Below are 22236 nucleotides of genomic sequence, written 5' to 3'. Positions count from 1 at the left end.
CCAGCAGCGTACATCAACCACACATAATGCCACCTCAAAACAGCAGGGAATCCCCACCTTGCTGCACTTGCTGGACAGTGTGTCTAAGTTGTTCAACCTGACCGTGTTGCCTCAAAACTCGTCTCCAACAATTGTGTGGTTGAAAGCATATGCAACATTTGCCAGTGAAGAAAATGTGATGCCAATCCTGAGTGGTCCATTCAGCATGTTATTGGGCCCATCTGTACCACGCTGCATGATGTCATGGTTGCCAAGATGGACCTTGTCATGGGCGTCGGGAGTGCAGTTGTGCATCATGCAGCCTATTGTGCACAGTTTGAGTCATAACATGATGTCATGTGGCTGCACAGAAAGCATTATTCAACATGGTGGCACTGCCATCAGGGTTCCTCCAAGCCATAATCCATAGACTGTGGTCATCCACTGCAGTAGTAGCTCTTGAGTGGCCTGAGCAAGGCATGTCATCAACAGTTCCTGTCTCTCTGTATCTCCTCCATGTCCAAACAACATTGCTTTGGTTCACTCCAAGATGCCTGGACACTTCCCTTGTTGAGGGCCCTTCCTGACCCAAAACAATGCGGACATGATCTAACTGTGGTATTGACCATCTAGGCATAGTTTAACTACAGACAACACATGCCGTGTACCTCCTTCCCGGTGGAATGACTGGAACTGATCAACTGTCAGTCCACCTCTGTCTAATAGGTGCTGCTGAAGGACGGTTGTTTACATCTTTGGGTGGATTTAGTGACATCTCTGAACAGTCAAAGGGACTGTGTCTGTGATACAATATCTACAGTCAGCACCTATCTTCAGGAGCTCTGGGAACCAGGGTGATGCAAAATGTTTTTGGTGTGTGTATTTTATCCTTTTATAAGTTAAAATTAGTATCTCCTGTGGTATCCAAGTCCTTCTACTAGGTTTTGTCTTTTTACCTATTTGCTCCTCTGCTGCCTTCACTAGTCCATCTCTCAAAGCTACTTATTTGTCTTCTCTGGTATTCATTTCCCTTATTAAGTTCAGTTGTTTCCTAGTGCTCCCTCTCAAGCTCTCAATAAACTCTGGTGCTTTCAACTTACCCAATTCCCATCTCCTTAATTCAATACAATTTTGCAATTTTTCAGTGTTTTTCTACAGTTCATAACCAATTAATTGTGGTCATGATCACATCTGCCCCTGGAAATGAATCAGTTTACAATCTGCTTTCAAAACTTCTGTCTTACCAATACAAAATCAGTCTGAAGCCTTTCAATGTCTCCTTGTTTCTTCCATATATACAACTTTCTTTTACTATTCTTGAACCAAGTGACTGCTGGTTAAATTGTGCTCTGTGCAAAATTCGATCACATGGCTTCCATTTTCATTTCTTCCCTCCATTTCATATTCACCTGCTATTTTTCTCTCTCTTTCATTCCTACTCTCGAATTCCAGTCCCTCATCATAATTAAATTTTTGTCTCCCTAGCCACCTGAATAATTTTTTTTATCTCATAATACATTTCTTCAGTCTCTTCATCACGTGCAGAGCAAGTTGGCATATAACCTTCTACTACCATAGTGGGTGTTGGCCTCATATCTGTCTTGACTAAAATAATGGAATAACTATGCTGTTCATAGTACCTTACCCACATTTCTGTTTTCTTATTCATTATTAAATCTACTCTTGCATTAGCAGTATTTAATTTTGTATTTGTAACTGTGCACTCATCTGACCAGAAGTCCTGCTCATCCTATGCCACTGAACTTCACTAGTTCTCACTATATCTATATTCGTCCAATTCATATCCGTTTTTAAGTTTTCTACTCTTCATACCTAGTTAAGGGATCTAATGTTCTATATTCCCATCTATAGAATGCAAGTTTATTTTTTCTGGTGACTGCCTTCTGCTTGGAGATCCAAATGGTGAACTATTTTACCTCCAGAATGTTTTATCCAAGAGGATGTTATGATCATTTAGCTATACAGTAGAGCTACATGTCCTCAGCAAAAGTAATGGCTGTAGTTTCCTCCCACTTTTGATGTTCACAGTACCAGTACAGAAAGGCCATGTTGGCTGATGTTACTGAATCAGTCAGTCATACAGACTGTTGGCCCTGTAATTCCTGAAACCAGTTTAAGAAATTTTGGGACCCACATGTTTGTCTGGATTTTCAACAGATACCCATTTATTGTGGTTGCACCTAGTTTACAGCCATCTGTATAGTTGAGGCACACAAGCCTCTCCACCAAGACAAGGTCCCTCAAACATGGGCCATACAGTATTGCAAATTACAACACTCTGATAGAGCCAGATATGACCGTAATTTTGTGCTGGATAGAATGAGATCTGTTTGTAGTATTTTTTCAGGATCCTACCAATCATTTTGATGGATAACACAGAATATGGTAGGAAGATTATACACAATACATCTTCTACCACCAATCTCTTATTCTTTTTCTTCATCGTAATCATCTTCATGTTCTATTTCTTGGTGTTTGTTTATTTGTTTGAAAAGCAAATGTTGTTTTATTATTTGCACATGTGGACTATCTGTCCTGGCAGTAGATTTTCACAGGTGCTGCAGCTCACTGGAAAGGCTCTGTTCACTACAAATGGCTTGTGCTCTGTGCACCAGGGTGATGTGGACAGTAAAGTGCTACATGAGATGGTGGGACTTCCAAGCATGGTCAGTTATGAATTAGATTTGTAACAGTGATGTTAGTCCAACAATTCACAAGCATCCATACATTGGATCCTGTCATAATTTATTAGTCACAGCGAATTGCCAAAACAATATGTAAATATAATGTATTGAGTTCTGTTGCTCTTTGTGTGTTTTTCATGTTATGATGAGTGAAGTACAAGCTCATGTATGTAGCTACACAGATGTAATTGAAAAAGTCTTGTGTCTGATGATGAATAGTAACAATCAAAACTGGTAGCAATAATAAAGAAAACAGCTAATGATGGTTCAACATCATTTGCAGCAAATTTTTAGCATTTAGGGAAAAGTCTTTTTAGGCAGAAAGCCCTACTGTGCCGTCTGCATTCTGGTTTATCAGTATACCCAAATTGGTAGAAGTTCATTTCCTTCCTTCATGCATCCCCTCACTACATGCTGATCAATTCTTGATTTTTTAAAAGGTTTTTATATTAAAACTCCATGTCTCATAGTCATAAATCAAAATAGGTAATACACACTGATTGTAAACATTCAGTTTGCACATTTGAAGACATGGAAAAAAAAGTATGGTGTTTTTGCAATATCAGTTTCTTCAATAAACTAGTATTTACATGACAAATCCAGCTTCAGATAATAACTGCCATCATCAAAGAGGATATAATACTGATAGATGGCTTTGAAAAAGATATTATACATAGACAGTGCAATGAAAAAAGAGAGTAGATGCTACCTGTGAAAGTGCAATTGTAGTATATGTGAAAATATATACGCTTAAGAGTAAATAAATGTATAAGGGGCTTACCAGAAAATGTTAAGACTCAACACTGAAAAACTTGTGTGTGTGTGTGTGTGTGTGTGTGTGTGTGTGTGTGTGTGTGTGAGTGTGTGTGTGTGTGTGTGTGTGTGTGTGTGTTTGTGTGCGCGCACGCGCACGCATGCGCACGCACGCGCATGTGTATGTGAGTGTGTGTAACTTTTTGTTGTGTGTTGTGTATGTTGAGAGGGAGGGACAATGTCAGCCATCAGTTAGAGTTACTACAGCTGATGCCTGAGTCAGTCTGGCAGGGCGAGTCAAACAAATAATAACTATTGCCTGCCATTTCATGTGTGTTACAAGTGATCTGTTGTCAGAAAACTGGCCACATACCAACTAGTAACTACATTTTATTGTCATGTCTTTCAGTTAAAGAATATCTTATTGAATTTCTGTGCAGTTCTATTATACCAAACTCAACCTAACTTAAATTTATTAGCTCTGCACAAAAGAAAAGTTCAAAAGGACACTATAACAAGTAAAACTAGTACAAAATGTTGTGTATTAGGCACATGCTGACTAGTGGACACATTAAACTGCTGAAAAAAAGAACAGTGATTTGCAGGATGTGGAATTCCTTCAAACAAGAATAACAGCGCCCAAGTAGTACCAGGGTCAGACAGCTGGCTGAAACCAGATGTCAATAGCTATGAAATTCTAAATTCTGACTGAAATATAAATCACAGTAAGGTGGAACGTTGTTGGTAGAGGCATTTTATAGCATTTTTACAAAACAAAACAAAAAGATAATATCTAGTGATATTACAACAGGTTCTGAATGCAAAATAATTTGGTGAAGACAAGTGTTAAAGGTGGATCAAATGTGGCCATTGAGTGCTTTTATAGACCTTTTGCCTTGGCAGCATTAGTGACAGAACAGTTGAGGGAAACTTGGAGAATGAGAGTATTTTACATGATTGTCCTGGTCATATTATAAATCTACATGAAGATTTTAACTTACCTGCCATAGACTGTGAGACTGAAGTGATTGAGTTGGGTAGTAAATAAAGAGAATCATGTGAAATTGTTCTAAGAGCCTTATCTGAAATTACCACCATCAATTAATCAGAGAACTGACTCATGAAGAAAACATCTTACACCTGCTGGAGACAAACAGATCCAGAATTTTTGACTCATCATAGAGCATGGAGTCAGTCACCATAAGATTGTTACAGCACCACAAATATGGCTGTAAATAGGAGTAAAAAGAAAGGCAGCAAGATCTTTGTGCTTAACAAGAATTACAAGCAACAGAGTCCAGATCACCTCAGTGGTCAGCATGAAAATTTCATCTTCAGCACTAACAACATTGAGTGTCAGTGGACACAGTTCAAGAGCATTGTACAATATGTTTTAGACAGGTATGTACTGAGCAAAATTGTGATGGAGGAAAAGACATGCTGCGATTCAACAGCCATGCTAGAAAACTGCTATGAAAGCAAAGAGAGCAACACTGCAAATTTAAATGTAGCCAAACCCTCACTCACAAATACAAACTAAACAAAACCAAAATCATGAAGAGACATGAAGCATTTAATGAGTTTTAAAGTAAAATTCAGTCTAGTGACTTGATAGAAATTCTTAGACATTTTAGTCTTATGTTAAAACAGTAAACAGGTTGAAGCCATCTGTCCAGACATTCTGTGACCATAATGACACTGAAATGGAGAATGACACAGAAAAGGCTAAAGTATTAAACATCTTTTCTCAAAACTGTTCCACAGATAAAGATTGAACTGTAGTGCCACACAAATGACAAAATGGCTGATATTGAAATAAATGACCACAGGATAGAAAAGCAATTGACATTGCTCAACGGAGGAAAGGCCACTGTACCTAACAGGATATCAGTACGATTTTCCATAGAGTACAGCAAAGAACTTACTCCTCTTCTAGCAGCAGTGTAGGAGTCTTTGTAGGAGTGGAGTGTTCCTGATGATTGGAGTAAAGCACAGATCATTCCTGTTTTCAAGAAGGGCCATCAAACAGACTCACAAGGTCTATTTCTCTGGCATTGACCAGTTGTAGAAGTTTGGATCACGTCTTATTTTCACATATTATGGCATTCCTGGATACTCTAAATCTCTGTAGTGTCCAAAATGGTTTCCAAAAACAATGATCATGTGAAACCCAGCTCACTCTGTTCATCCACAAGAATCAGAAAGCAGTAGATATAGGTTCCCAGGTACATGCTGTGTTCCTTGACTTCTGGAAGGCATTTGATACAATTTTGTACTGCTGCCTAGTGAATAAAATAGGAGAATATGGTATCTGAGACCAACTGTGTGATTGGAGTGAAAAGTTTCTAGCAAAAGGAACACTGAATATCATTTTGAATTGAGAGAAGTCATCAGACATAAAAGTAACTTGAGGCATGCCACAGGGGAGTGTTATGGGACCACAAGGCTTTTTGTGGATGCTGCTGCTGTATATAGGAAAGTCATGATGCTAGAAAATTGTAGTAAATTACAGGAAAAACTGCAGAGGATTGATGCACAAGGAGTGGCAATTGACTTTCAACGTAAACGAATGTAACATATTGCAAATACATAAATAGAAAGACCCTTTATTGCATGATTACACAATTGCAGAACAATCACTGGACTCAGTTACCTCCATAAAATATCTAGGAGTATACGTATGAAGCAGTTTGAAGTGGAACAACCACACAAAATTAACCATGAGTAAGGTAAATGCCAGACTGAGAGTCATTGGAAAAAATCCTCAGTAAAAGTAGTCCCTAAAAAAGTAAGTAGCTTACAAAACACTTATTTGACTGATATTTGAATATTGCTCTTCAGTATGAGATATGTACCAGATAGGGCTAATATAGGAAATAGAGAAGATCCAAAGAAGAGTAGCATCCTTTGTTACAGGTTCATTTGGTAAGCACAAAAGTGTCACAGAAATTATAAATGAATTTCAGTGGCAAATGCTGCCAGAGAGGTGTTCTACATCACTGTGTGGTTTATTGTCAAAAGTTCCAAATGTGTACTTTCCTAGAAGAGCCAACAAATGTATTGCTTATGCCTCTGGATATCTTGCAAAAAGATCATGAAGATAAAAATCAGAGAAATTCAAACTCATGTGGATGCTTACCACCAATTGTTCTCCCTGTAAATTATTTGCTACTGCAACAGGAAAAAGGGAAAGTGATGATGGTACACAACACACCCTCTGTGACACACTGCAAAGTGGATTGCTAAGTACAGATGTAAATTTAGAGAAGGGGATTTAATAATACAGGTAATTGTGGTGATTGTTAAGTTTCCTTTCAACTGTGCTACGCAGGATATATCATGATATTCATCTTCAGTTCTTTTACAATGCCATTTTCTTCAAATACTTATACAAAAAAGAAATACCAAGTTCTGAAAATGAGTATGTTTCTGTCAATCCAGTACCACATGGCAGGAAAATAATTTGTGTATCATAATTTGAATAAATATTAATTACAATAAAATTAATGTAATGTGAGAATCCATTAAGATGCATTTTTGTAACAGTTAGCTAATGGTAAATAAAATTGTAGCCATTTAAAATAATTTTTTCAGGCACTTATTTTCTGCCTGGAAGCACAGTTTGACTCTGTGATAGTGGACCGTCCTGTTGTACTGCAGTCTTTATACCAACTTCATAATACACTTAGTGACAGAAGAATCTTAACATGGGAATTTTTCTTAAATCGATTTGATGCTTTATTTTTGGAAGCACAGATCAATCTTGAGAAATCGGGAGACATTTCTTATCTTCGAGGTACGTTTTTCAATCATATTGCTATCTTACAAATGATTTTAAGGTAGCTCTTTAAAAAAGTCTTTTTGAAGTAAAAGTGTCAGAATGGGAGAGCATTCTGATAAGCTTCCCATACACGGGCCCCAGGTTAAGTAATACTAGGTGTTCCTACAATAAAACACATTTATGTGTAGAAATGTTTTTTTAATTACCACCTTCATTACCCATCAACTATTTCCTTATGCTACATTAATGTTGACAAGTGAATGAGTGAAACTGTCCACTCACAATATAGTGAAAGTACAATATAGTGAAAGTGCTCAGTAGTTGATAAACACATAAAAAAGAACCTCAACACAATAGCTCAGCATACAAACTTTCATAACACTACCATATTTTGTTTATATTAATCTTTTATAAACAAATTTGACGGAAACATTTATGTTCTGAGCCATAACAAAAAATTTTATTCACAAGAGTCTCATATATTCTCTTTCATTAACACTATTGTATTATGTTTACATTAATTTTTTATATACAAATTTAATACAAACATTTATGTTCTGAGCCATAATAGAAAATTCTATCTGCATGATGCTTACAGTTACACCAGTCCCACATATTCTCTTTGATGAAAACTCAAACACATTGCTGTCCAATAGATAATCCCAATAAATATTTTAAAAAGTAGTCTTGCTGAGAAACCATGTAAGAGTTGTTTGGATACTGTGTTCTATATTATAACAGTGAATAAATATTGAATGGTGAGTATCAGCTATATGAAACCGCAATTATCACATTATATGATAGTCAGATCTTAACATTGCCTGTTAAATGTTTTCTGGTTACATTACTCATTGGACAGATTCATCATACATTATAACAACCTTTGCTGCATTGTGACTTTGATTTTTATCATCCATTCACTACATAAACTCTTTCATTACAAACCACATAGAAGTGCTTACTTGTTCCAATAATCTCTGTATCATTATCTTTGCAGGTGATCACTAACTGCGCGTATTACCAGCTCATGAGTAGTGTAGAAAGGTGGTGAGATAGTTGATTCTGACCATGCAACAACCTAATGTTTAGCATGGAACCTGATTTTAAGAAGATGTGGAAGTAGCATCCTCAGAGTCTTTCATGGTGGCATGTCAGAATAAAATCTTCTCAGTTTTCCATCCATGTCAATTTGAATAAAATTCTCAAACTTTTGATGGCTATCACTGCCATTGTCATCAGGAGTAAAACTACTGACTATGGGAACTGGCACTATTTTTCACAATTAAGACTGCTGGCACCAATCAGACAGGGCCGAATTGATGTGTGGACGGATGGTGAGTTGTGCAGCTCATAGCAGCTCATACCGAATGCTGACAGGTAGCGCGAGGGGACAGCACCACATCTGAAACTGCTGATCCTACCTCCCTACAAGCGTTAAGCATCCATTGTTGATTCCTTTCAACATCCAAAGCCCACCCCATGCTCTACTCAGTGTGTACCCCTGGTCTCTGTTAAAATTGTCAAAGTTCATTCCGATCTCAAGTGCCTCTTTATAATGGAATCTTAGTATGTTGACGCATCAGCCAAGACTCTTGTGTTCTCAAACTGTATTTTGTATCTGTTCTCCAGACAATGTTCAGCTATGAGCTGCACAACTTGCCTTTCAAGAACACTTCATTTCGGCCCTCTCTGATTGGTGCCAGCAGCCATAACCATGACTATATAAGCAGAATATCCTGACAGCACCGGCAGTCAGTAGTTTTACTCCTGATAGTGATGGCTGAGATAGTCACCAACAGCTTGAGAATTTTATTAAAATTGGCATGGCTTGAAAACCAAAAAGATTTTGTTCATGTGGAAGTAGCATTTGGAACTGCAGTTGCAACAGCAGTAAATGTTGCAACATTTAGCCAGCTGCCAGCCAACAGCAACAACAGTAACAACATCATAAACTGTTGCAGTAGCACTTAGCCAGCCAATAGCATCAGATATTACAACGGCTGCAACAAAAAGAATACAGATAGCTTGTAGGAGTCATATCACATCCCACTTGCCCTCTTTTTTTCTTGTCTTCTTCTTTTTCCCCAAAATGGAAAAATTAGGATATTGAGTTACATTATTTTGTTTTTCATTTTGAGACAAATTCTACAAAATGAAGTAGAAATAATGATCATGTTCAGGAATTAAAGTTTTTTTAATGGCGTTTTTGACTACTATTCTCACAGAACACACATAGTATCATCTAGATTCAAGTTTAGTTAGTGTATCAAGCAGCAGAAGCAAATTTAAGCAGAATGGGCTGCACATCTTGAGGGCTTAGCACACATTTTCCATATAAGTAGTGCGGTACATCTTGCAGGAAAAAGGTAAAATTCCATATTCCTGCCCTAGATGGGCCAATCAAGCCCAACTGACCACTGTGTTATCATCTGCCAGTAGTGTCATTGGATGCAGTATGGAGGAGCATGTGTTCAAGTACACCAGTCTCCTGGTCAATGGTAGATTTCTAGATCTTGAAACAACTATTAATCAGTTGAGCAGCTCCTCAGTTGGCCTCATGAGGCTGAGTGCACCTTGTACCAGTCCTTCCACCAAGGAAATATCCTTGCAGTATTGAGAATCGAACTCAGGTCCTTGACATGGCACTCACTTGCCCTGTTCACTCAGCTACAGAGGCAGAAAAGGTACATCTTGTACCAAATCATTAATCCTTGACTTTATCATACTTCCAGCTCTGAATGGGAAAGTGAATGCAAAACATGAATCATCTGACTGAACATTAAATGAAGTTCTAGGAATACTGGAGGCTCATAAAAAACAACTTCATTGTGATCTCTGTTTGTCAGCTACATTACTGTTAAGTACCTTGCTAGAATGTGATATCGTATTCATAAATCGACTTATGACTGTAGTCTATATCATTCTCTGTATTACCAAGCATCTGGTGATCTGGTAGTTGAGTGATGCAGGATGTAGTAATTAGATCAGTAGTTAGCAATTCTTTCTCCTCATAAGTAGTAGATATGCACAAAAAAACTGCTTGGTTCAATGCTTTCCTCTCATCATCTGCGTAAAATGTTTGTAATTTTTTTAAACTCAATATGTTTACCTAGTTGGCAATAGAGGTGAACTTGGTACTCAGATGGAGACTATTTGGAATTCGGTTCCAAAAAGCTGTGTTCAAACCTTGTTTATTGTAATGTGTAAAATCTTTCTTGACAATATATCGTGGAATTAACAACTAGTAAAGTGCAGGTTCAATCAGTCTTTGTTACGTGACAATATTTCCATACTATCTGATGCTTTATTTTTACTAAAACCATTTCACCACTTTATTTCTATTAAGTTTGGTGGTGAAGATAAATTTTGAAATAAAAACCCTACAACTAAAGGAATTTGTTTCTAATACCATCATTTTTCATTTCTGTTTAACCATGTTATCCATATCTGCATCTGTTAGCTGTTTCCTATATTTCTTCTTTAGCTGCAAGTAATGTACTGAATATGTTTCCTTTGTCTTATTTTCAATGTTAATTGCAGCCACCAGTTTGTATAGCATATATAACTGTAAAAATTGTTTTCTTCTGCACAGATTTAAGAAATACAGATTTAAACAGTGAAGCATTTATGCGAAAGTTGCACCGTGCTCATGAAGCTCTTTCACAACAATGTGATGGCAGTACTATGAGTACAATGAAAACTCTGAGTGCCAGCTTTGGTGCAAAGTGGCCTTATAAACGTACAATGTCTGCACCTGCATCAATTGTTTCAAGAACAGACATTAAGCAAGGTAAATTCATGATGTAAAACAGTTCAGTCAAGTTGTGAATAAGGTTTCTCTATTGGGATAAAACACACATTTTTGTGATACAGCTACTTTTCCTACAATAGGAGTCATATTTAAAATATATAGAAGAAAATACGTATCAGACTCAACAATAACAAAGCAAAGTAAATGAAATCAAAACTTGCTCTAAGTTTTAAAAATCAAGAAAATTGCCAGAATTCAATATGGTAATCAAGGAGGGAGTAATTAACAGAAAATTTGAATAGAAGTAGATGAAGAATAAAGGACGTCACCTGATTTGTTATTATATTGGAGACATTTTACTCTGTGTAGTCAGTTCTGTATATTACTTTGTGTTAGTTTAATAATGAATGATTAGATTTCCTCTTGTAATTTTGTATTAATTGTATATTGAAATCATTCACAGGGAATAGACATATACTCCCACCTTCACAAGTATGGTGTACCTATTACTGTATCAGAAGTATTTATTTCGTATCCTGCTCATAATCAGAAATTGATTTTCTTAGCTTTGTCATAGGGAGAAGAATTTTCACCAAAGAAATATTAGTATTTCTGCTTTCATTTTTTATCAGCATTGTTGCTGTGAGAATAGCATCAAATTGAAAAACAACACATTTAGAATTTTTTCTTTTTAACTATTACAAAAAGTGACAATTGTTTAACACAATGAAACATGTTTCATTACAGTGTTTTTAAATATGCATGTATTTCTGATTTATCTACACAGCATTAAGAAATTCTATGAGCAAGAAATGGTGAGTTTACGACTGTGTTGTTTGTATATTTAATGGCAGGTTTTAATTATTGTTCAGCAGTACTGTTGATGTTTTAGTTTATTATATAAAGTGAATTTGAAGGGATCTGAGAGTTCATTCTTGTAAACATTTCCAATGTCATAAAATTTCTACCATAATCCTGCACAATGGACACATTGCATGCTGGATCTATAGTTTGTCTATAGTTTCAGGTGGTTAGTACTAAGCATTGACATTCTTAGTAGTAGAATGGAGTTTAAACTGTGAGTCATTTCTCCATCCAAGTCTATACTTGTTTGCCATTCAATTAATATGGTTCTTATATCAGAAATGTAATTCTGATGTTGAACTCAAATAAGGTATTGATAATGCCATCAGTATTCTCTGGAACATGTTCAATTTGTTTACATCTGGTCAAGAAGGGTATGTTTTGTGAATGACTACTGCTCGATGGTGTCAAAATATCATGTCCCTTTTCACCAGCACTCACTAATCCCTACACCCATCTGTACTGTCAACTTCCACTGACCACAGATGTGATGATGACTTGTTGTGTCTCCATATTAACATCAATCTGCATGCTATAACTATAGGAGGTTAAAAAATAGTAAACTGTAGTCATTTCTGAGATGAAAGCCCTATCTCTCCAGTCTTCTATGGTTCTCTTTCATGAAACTGTGGTAAATCATACAAGTGCCTATTGTGATGAAATGCATACTAACTATCTACTGACTAATCATATCACATTGCCATGCAGGGTCAAATGATAATTTCTCATCATCATAATGTGACTACATCATAAATTTTCCAAATGGCAGAAGTGATTGTAATTCATTGGTCATTTAATTTATTTCTCATTGAAACCATGTGATCTTATGTAGACAAGATCACATATTTCATATGTAGTGATATACTCCTCCCCATTCACAAAATGTCTCTTGTTGTTAGTGCTGCAAATAATAAATGTTATCTATTGTTCCTTGGAAACTTATAACACATTCTCTGATTAATCCACAACCGATTGTACCCCAACTGGTAATAAATAATAATGCATACTCATATTGTGATTTAAAATATATAAAAAGAAGAAGAAGGATTAGAGCTTTACATCATATTGATGGTGAGGTCAGCGGCAGCAGTTAGAAAATGTGGTTTTCCACTAAGAAATATTTTAATCTGCCCTGATCTACAGGTGATAGGCAAAATAATATGATCACTTGTACTTACTTGGGAATAGTTTATTAATAAGGGGTTGGACCCCCATTTGCCTGCAATATGGCTGCAATTCTTCTAGGAATACTGGCATATAATGATTGTACAGTCTCCAGTGGAATGTTATGCCACTCTTTGATCAGAACCTGTTCTAACTCATCTTGTGATGAGGGAGACAAAAATCTGCACCAGAGTCTACACTCCAATACTGCCCGCAGGGGTTGGATAATGTCCAAGTCCGAGGACTGTGCTGGCCGGGGGAGACGATGCAGTTCAGTTGCATGCTCCTCATACCACAATTGTACTTTCCTGGCTGTGTGAATGAGTGCATTATCGTCCTGAAATATGGCATCATTATTGAGGAACAACATTTGAATCATGGGGTGCACCTGATCACCTAAAATATTCACATAATCGTTGGCTATAACACGGACTTTGAGAGTAATGATGGCACCAGCAGAATACCATGATGTGACTGCCCACACCATAACACTTCCACCTCCATGCTCAACCATCAGAATCAAGGAGTCAGGATTGTACACAATTTTGGCATTTTTTAAATGTAAACCCATCCTGATGCTGGAAATAATGAAACTGTTGAATCATCGGACCATATGACACGTTTCCAATGATCAGCCATCCAGGTTTAATGCTCCTGTCAACATGTTTTACACTTCTTTGTGTTGGCTGTCATCACTAATAATTCTGATATAGCAACTCATTCATGAATATTTGCTTTATGGAGTTCATGGCAGACAGTGTCAATAGACACAGGGTCTCAAAGATGGCTATTGAGCTCTGCAATCACTTTAGCTGACATAGTTTTGTATCGTTTTGACACAATTCATGTTAGCGTATGACAATCTCTGTCATCTAGGTTTGATTTGCACCCACTACTACATTTACATGATGATGTCCTTCCATGTTTTGTGTAGGCTGTCATGCCTGTTGAAACAGTTGCTCTTGAAATATTCAATAAGTTGGCTGTCTCGGTTACTGATCAGGCCCACACAATTTGCCATTTTTGGAACTCTGTTAGGTCTTTCATTGCACATCAACCACAGCCTCTGAATGCAAATACAAATTGTGTACTACTTGTAAACAACCTTCTCTGATGCCTAGTCCATACTGAACTTGCACAGTTCAGCATGACATGTGCCTTACTCGTACTGTTGACTGTGAAACACAACCATCCCCTCTATTCACATTATTTTGCCTATCGCCTGTACATGTACACATAGCAAAGTTGTACTAATTTTATCAAATCATTTACATGCCCAGGTACATCATGTATGTGTCTATTTATGTGGCACAACTAGAACATGTACTGTAGAAAAAGGAATCTTGCATTTCCGAGCTGTTACTTGTTGAAGTAAAATAACTCATCTGAATATCATAGGTTCAGGCTAAAAAGGTTAAATGTTGCTCTAGCTTGCTAGTGAATGTTGTCAATTATCTATGTGCTCATTTCACTACCATGCAATTTACAACTGTTCATAATACAGTAATAATAACACAGGCATTTTTAAGAAGTCTTATACTATATATATAATAATTTATCTGGTACCACAACTGTAATCCAGTGACTAATGGAACTGTGATGTGCCTAAAAACATGGTGATGTGCAGTGGTAAGATGACACAAGATAAACTGGGTTTTATGTTTCAACAGAAACATGTGGAAATATGATGTATTATTGACTCCTCAGGTTTGCTTTCATGTGCTTGAGATCTCTGCAAGGGCACTACAATTTAACAATTAATCTGATCCGGATCTTTTTATACAGTCATATGAAAGAATCATGTTCATGAATATGAGTATTCTGAAGTCATATTTTTTATATGTCATTATTAATGCTGTATATACAAGTCTGGCTAGTATGCATGTGACTGTGTGCTTCATTGTAAATTCTCCACAGAGCTTTTTTGTGTAAAAAAGTCATGTGCCTTTGGTGCTTGTAAATTTATTGCATGTTATTCATAGTGAATGTGAGTCAGTCTGATATTCATCTAAACAGTAGTTTTCTATACTGTTTAACATTACTTAAACAAATTTATGTACATTAAAAATTAATGTAAATATGTTAATACATCATCTTTTTATGAAAGAAAGGGCATGGTGAAGGTGGCACTAACTGATAATGAAATAAATTTCCCATATGTTGTTAATTTGTCTTTGTTCACTAGTTGCATGAAATACTTAACAAGTTGATGCCCTTCTTTATCATGTTTATAAATGTAAGTCTGATGAAAATAATTTTGTTAATTAGAGAAGGAGAAGGTGTACAACCGCCAGTATTCAGCACCCATCCTCAAGCGCAAGAGTTCCCGATTTGGACTTGGTCAGTTGCTAGAGTCATTTCCCCCCAGTACAAGAATGGCAGGTAGTGTAGCTGTAGTGTGATGAGATTTAAGGTGCCATGCATATCATGGTAATTACAGAATTTTTCCTGTATGTTTGTTCCATCTTTCTCTTGAACTTTTTGTCCTTATGCCTTCTTCAGCCTTCTGTCTTTCAATCACTACCATTATTAAATCACACAACTTCTTTCTCTCCTGCTCACCTTCTCTCTCTCTCTCTCTCCATTTTCCTTTCCCCTTCTCATCACACATCCAACCTTGTAAATATATATGTATAGATGAAGATGGTGTCTGTATGTGTGGATGGATATGTGCGTGTGTGCGAGTGTATACCTGTCCTTTTTTCCCCCTAAGGTAAGTCTTTCCGCTCCCGGGATTGGAATGACTCCTTACCCTCTCCCTTAAAACCCACTTCCTTTCGTCTTCCCCTCTCCTTCCCTCTTTCCTGATGAGGCAACAGTTTGTTGCGAAAGCTTGAATTTTGTGTGTGTGTTTGTGTTTGTTTGTGTGTCTATCGACCTGCCAGCACTTTTGTTCGGTAAGTCACCTCATCTTTGTTTTTATATATAATTTTTCCCACGTGGAATGTTTCCTTCCATTATATTTATATGTATAGATGTATATATATATATATATAGCTGTGTTATCTCTCTCTCTCTCTCTCTCTCTCTCTCTCTGTGTGTGTGTGTGTGTGTGTGTGTGTGTGTGTGTGTGTGTGTGTGTGTGTGTATATACAGGGTGAGTCACCTAACGTTACTGCTGGATATATTTCGTAAACCACACCAAATACTGACGAACCGATTCCACAGACCGAACGTGAGGAGAGGGGCTAGTGTAATTGTTTAATACAAACCATAAAAAAATGCACGGAAGTATATTTTTTAACACAAACCTACGTTTTTTTTAAATGGAACAACGTTAGTTTTGTTAGCACATCTGAACATATAAACAAAATATGTAATCAGTGCCATTTGTTGCATTGTAAAATGTTAATTACATCTGGAGATATTGTAACCTAAAGTTGACGCTTGAAACCTCCGACGTTCAGTTGCGTGTTGTAACAAACATGGGCCATGGTTGGCGAGCAGCATCTGCAGGGACATGTTTATGATGACGACAGTGTTTACAAGTGTGGCTGTAGTGCACTGTTGTGGTTTGGTCTAGCTGTCGCAGTGTCCACATGTAGCGCTTGCTGCTATTGTTATTTTGCATTCGTCTCCACACGCAGACCAACTGTAGTACACCGTGTTACCAGACGTCTGTGATAGTGTAGTGTTGTAGGAACTGTGAACATGGTGTATTCGAATTCTGAAAAGGCGGAGATGATACTCATCTATGGCGAGTGTCAATGAAATGCAGCTGAAGCCTGCAGGGTGTATGCAGAACGGTACCCGGACACAGAGCATCCAACGTGCCGCACATTGCAAAACATCTACCACCAACAGGTATGGTCGTAGCACGCAAACGGGTCCATAACAGGCTCATCACAGGAGAAGCGGGTGCAGTTGGTGTGTTACCTGCTGTTGCCATGAACCCACACATGAGTACACGGGACATTGCAAGAGCCGGTGGACTGAGTCAAAGTAGTGTCATGTGCATACTGCATGTCACCCTTTCACTCGTTTCATGTGTTGCTAAATCAGCAATTACATGGTGATTACTTTAATCATCGAGTGCAATTCTGTCAATGGGCATTAACAGAGAATGTGTTGCAGTTCTACCTGTTTACCGATGAAGCGGGTTTCGCAAACCACGGGGCAGTGAATCTACGGAACATGCATTACTGGTCCGTGGACAATCCTCGCTGGCTCAGACAGGTAGAGCGATAGCGACCGTGGACTGTAAATGTATTGTGCGGAATCATTGACAACCACCTCATTGGTCCTCACATCATTGCAGGGGCCCAAACAGCTGCAACATACATCACATTTCTACAGAATGATCTGCCAACGTTGCTCGAAAATGTCCCACTGGAAACGCGTCGACGTATGTGGTACCAGCATGATGGTGCACCTGCACATTCCGCAATTAACACTAGGCTGACCATTGACAGGATGTTCGACGGGCGTTTCATAGGACGTGGAGGACGCATAAATTGGCCAGCCCGTTCTCCTGATCTTACACCTCTGGGCTTCTTTCTGTGGGGTACGTTAAAGGAGAATGTGTACCGTGATGTGCCTACAACCCCAGAGGATATGAAACAACATATTGTGGCAGCCTGCGGCGAAGTTACACCGGATGTGCTGTGGCATGTACGACATTCATTATGCCAGAGATTGCAATTGTGTGCAGCAAATGATGGCCACCACATTGAGCATCTATTGGCCTGACATGTCGGGACACACTCTATTCCACTCCGTAATTGAAAACGGAAACCACGTGTGTACGTGTACCTAACCCCTCATGGTAATGTACATGTGCATCAGTGAAAAAAACCAATAAAAAGGTGTTAGCATATGGACATAATGTGCTGTTCCAGTCTCTTCTGTACCTAAGGACCATCACCGTTCCCTTTGGATCCCTACGTAATTCGGTACTCTTCGATACACACGATCGACCAGCGGAGGAGTGGTACTCAAGTGTCAACTTTAGATTACAATATCTCCAGATGTAATTAACATTTTACAATGCAACAAACGGCACTGATTACGTATTTGTTTATATGTTCAGATGTGCTAACAAAACTAACAGGCTTTCATTTAAAAAAACGTAGGTTTGTGTTAAAAAACATACTTCCGTGCATTTTTTTATGGTTTGTATTAACCAATTATACTAGCCCCTCTCCTCACGTTTGGTCTGTGGAATCGATTCGCCAGTGTTTTATGTGGTTTACAAAATATATCCAGCGGTAATGTTAGGTGACTCACCCTGTATAATAGAGGGAAACATTCCACGTGGGAAAAATATATCTAAAAATAAAGATGCTGTTACTTACCAAACGAAAGTGTTGGTATGTTGATAGGAGACAATAAAAAACACACAAACACACACACAAATTTCAAGCTTTCACAACCCAAGATTGCTTCGTCAGGAAAGAGGGAAGGAGAGGGAAAGACAAAAGGATGTGGGTTTTAAGGGAGAGGGTAAGGAGTCATTCCAATGCCAGGAGCGGAAAGACTTACCTTAGGGGGGGAAAGGGACAGGTATACACTCACACACACACACACACACACACACACACACACACACACACATCCATCTGCACATATACAGACACAAGCAGACATTGGACTTTACAATGTCTGCTTGTGTCTGTATATGTGATGTGTGTGTGTGTGTGTGTGTGTGTGTGTGTGTGTGTGTGTGTGTGTGTGTGCAAGTGTATACCTGTCCCTTTTCCCCCCTAAGGTAAGTCTTTCCGCTCCCAGGATTGGAATGACTCCTTATCCTCTCCCTTAAAACCCACATCCTTTCGTCTTTCCCTCTCCTTCCCTCTTTCCTGACGAAGCAACCTTGGGTTGCGAAAGCTTGAAATTTGTGTGTGTGTTTGTGTGTTTTTTATTGTCTCCTATCAACATACCAATGCTCTCTCTCTCTCTCTCTCTCTCTCTCTCTCTCTGTGTGTGTGTGTGTGTGTGTGTGTGTGTGTGTGTGTGTGTGTGTGTTCAGTTGCTGGAAAGTCACACTTGTGAAATTTCTTACGTGCTTCATTTTCTTCTGTTGTCTCTATTTGTGAATACATTATTAAATGATTTAAACCTATGTTCATTACAATTTAAGCTGTACACACCAGTAATTGAATACACAAAAACAAACCTGTAATCCTCCAGACAGTCAAAAAGAAACATCAAATAAATCTGGCAAACTGGTCATAAGGAACCCCTAAACAAATAAGGTTCTATGTCATTTGTTAACTCTATAAATGTTCTGAAGCATAACAGATATTTCAAAACTACATTTAAAAATGAAGTAGTAAAATGTGATTTTGCAAAAGCTTTTGATTTGTATCACTGGTTCTTGTTACAACTGCATTTGGAGGCATGGACCAAGAAAATAAAACTAACACTAACTTTTCCAAGGTGGAACTCCTTCTTCCAGCAAAAGAACAGAAATATTTAGAAGAATTTTCAGGAAATTAGAAGGAAAAATCGCCCAGTGGCCTGTATCAAGGGATATTAGCAATGAAATTCTGACATCATACAAACTGGAAAATCTTGAACCACTATAAGAGGTTGGGAAAGAATTAATTAAATTATGTGTAAGGGAAGGTGAGTCTGAAAATAGGAGCACAGATGAAGGAAAAAAGAACAACAATAAAAAGGTGAAGGAAAAGCTATTAAAGGCAGAAAATACAATAAAAGCTATAAAGTACTCAAAATTAATAAAATACAACATAAATAAATGCAAAAATGATGGCAGAAATGGAGATGGGAAATGTAAGAAGTGAGAAGGGGCTAGATCATGGCAGGATGGTTGTAGTGTGGTGAGACTTGATGGGTTATTCAAAACCACAAATCTTTGTAACAGTACCCAACTATTAGTGTATGAGGTATTATAGCTAAAATAAAGGATCCAAATGGTCTGAGATGTAAAGCAGGCAATGAAGTCTTAGTGTTGTGTTGCATGGTGTCTTCTCTTGCAGGATTCTTACCAAACAAGGTGGTTGGCATGCTGTACTTGAATTCAGAATGTTGATGGTTCAAATCTCTGTCTTTTATGTATACTCTGTAATGCCAGTATATATTCCCTGTCTGTGTTTGTCCTGAATGACAATATAATAGCTGTTATATAGAAAAAAATTGAACAGTGGTTGAAAAACACATAGAATGTGCAATAGGTGAATCTCTCAGTGGTCAAGAAGATATTATAAGTGCCAAATGTGGGCATAGGATAAGCCACCCATGAGGCTGGTCACAGTATTATGCTTCATGCTATATGCAAAGCCGATTGAAGAATGGCATTAGGTTTCAACAGGATGTTGTAGAAATTGGTTTGTTGATGAGAAGGTGTTAGAGGTATGATACCTCTGAGATTTGTGGATAGGGTGGTCATTATTTCAAGGCATGACTACAGAAGTCATAGGTCCAGTGGAAAAGTTAATCAATACATTTTAGGCTAGGGTAGTATTGTGTAGTGAGAAGAATAATCCTTTGTTATTTTGAGATGATTCAATAATTCTGAGGATGAGTGGTTGAGTGAAACAATGAAATGATTGGCTTTGTTCTGTGTAGTGATGAGGCATCCAAACAGACAAATTTGTTGCAAACACTCAGGCTGTTAGAGGCATTTTTACAGATTGAAGAGGTATCGTGTCTTACACTGGAACTAACATTGTTTGTTACTGGATTTGACATGCTTTTCATGAAATTAATTAAGATGTTTTAGAAATATTAATATCTCTGCTACACTATAAGGTCAGAAGAAAAAGATTTTATGAATATTTAGAAATTAGATAAAGGACTGTCATACTGCAGACTCCAGGACATTGTGGTATGAGAGGTCCGTGAAAGGTTCTTTTAATGTAGCAACATCCTTTTTTCCGTTGCTGTTGCTCATGTCTGTTAGTATGTTTGTCCTCAGATACAAAGTAGTTATTCAGGAGGATAAAACTGAATGCTCTGAGGAATAAACAGGTCTTAGATCTGTTTTAAAGAGTATATTTGGTCAGCAAGCATTTGGGAAGAATTCAACAGTATTCAGATAAAAAATGCCGGTAAATCTGAAGAAAGCAGTATTTGATCAATACATTCTTCCTGTGATGATGTATGGCTGCAAGACATGGACACTGAACTCATTTACAAAAAGGAAACTTAGGACAGCACAGAGAGCCATGGAGAGATCAATGTTGGGCTATACAAGAAAGGATAGGAAAAGGGCAGATGACATCCAGTCTGTGATGAAGGTTAACGACATCTTAGAGACGGTAGGTTCCTTCAAATGGCAGTGGGCTGGCCACGTTGCAAGAAGAAAAGACAACAGATGGATGAAGCTAGTACTGGAGTGGAGTCTGAGAGAGCACCGGAGGCCTAGAGGAAGACCAGCAGACAGATGGGACAAAGACATCAAGAAGATCGCAGGTAACATCTGGCAGAGAACTGCCCAAGACCATCCCACTTGGAGAAGACTGCTGAAAGCCTACCTGAATCCATAATTCGAGGAGGCCACATCATTTAATGATTGAATTGGCTGATGATGATGATGATTATGATGCTGATGATGATGATTTGGTCAGGAAATAATCACCTGTAAGCAGACCATGTGCATTTATGTAATGGACATATTTTTGCAGAATTTGTAAGTACTGTAATATCCTCAGAACATTTGACTCACCTCAACAAATAAATGTACCTAATTTTATGCAGTATTGTGCTGTCATGGGACATGGTTCAAATGGCTCTGAGTACTACGGGACTCAACATCTCAGGTCATAAGTCCCCTAGAACGTAGAACTACTTAAACCTAACTAACCTAAGGACATCACACTCACCCATGCCCGAGGCAGGATTCGAACCTGCGACCGTAGCAGCCTCGCGGTTTCGGACTGCAGCGCCAGAACCACACGGCCACCGCGGCCGGCTTCATGGGACATATTAACTAACTTCTGCAACAGACTTGTATGTGAATTTTTAAACTCATTTGATCCCAGTGAGATCTATTTTACATATCATTTTCTGCAAACTACTAATAATGGCAATTTTGACCTTTCTTCCATCTTATTTTTACCATATCTCTGTCACATGATTCAATTTTTTGTAACTGTCATATTAATACATAGTATCCTGCTGCAGAGCACACCCAGAAGCACAGCACACCTTGTTTCTTGCTTTTCTCTTATGGCCCCATGGTTTCTTACTCCCAACATTCATTCCACAGAACTTAGCAGGTGTTAAATATTTGTTCCTACCACTCATATTGCCCCATACATACTCTTATCACTCCA

The 22236-nt window shown here is 37.9% G+C and overlaps 1 protein-coding gene across 1 annotated transcript in view; it reads left to right on the top strand.

Annotated features, from left to right (window-relative positions):
* LOC124723145 (protein unc-79 homolog) overlaps positions 1-22236 on the top strand; it is an 868025-nt gene that overhangs the window by 369706 nt on the left and 476083 nt on the right. Inside the window, exons 22-24 of the mRNA XM_047248336.1 lie at positions 7032-7233; positions 10811-11008; positions 15266-15379. Coding sequence (XP_047104292.1) covers positions 7032-7233; positions 10811-11008; positions 15266-15379 — 514 coding nt within the window. The remainder of the gene's footprint in view (positions 1-7031; positions 7234-10810; positions 11009-15265; positions 15380-22236) is intronic.

This window comes from Schistocerca piceifrons, chromosome X (genome assembly GCF_021461385.2).
Source record: "Schistocerca piceifrons isolate TAMUIC-IGC-003096 chromosome X, iqSchPice1.1, whole genome shotgun sequence".
In the NCBI taxonomy this organism is placed as follows: Eukaryota; Metazoa; Arthropoda; class Insecta; order Orthoptera; family Acrididae; genus Schistocerca; species Schistocerca piceifrons.
Note: the sequence above shows the minus strand (reverse complement) of the source record. Positions and strands in the feature narration are given on the sequence as shown.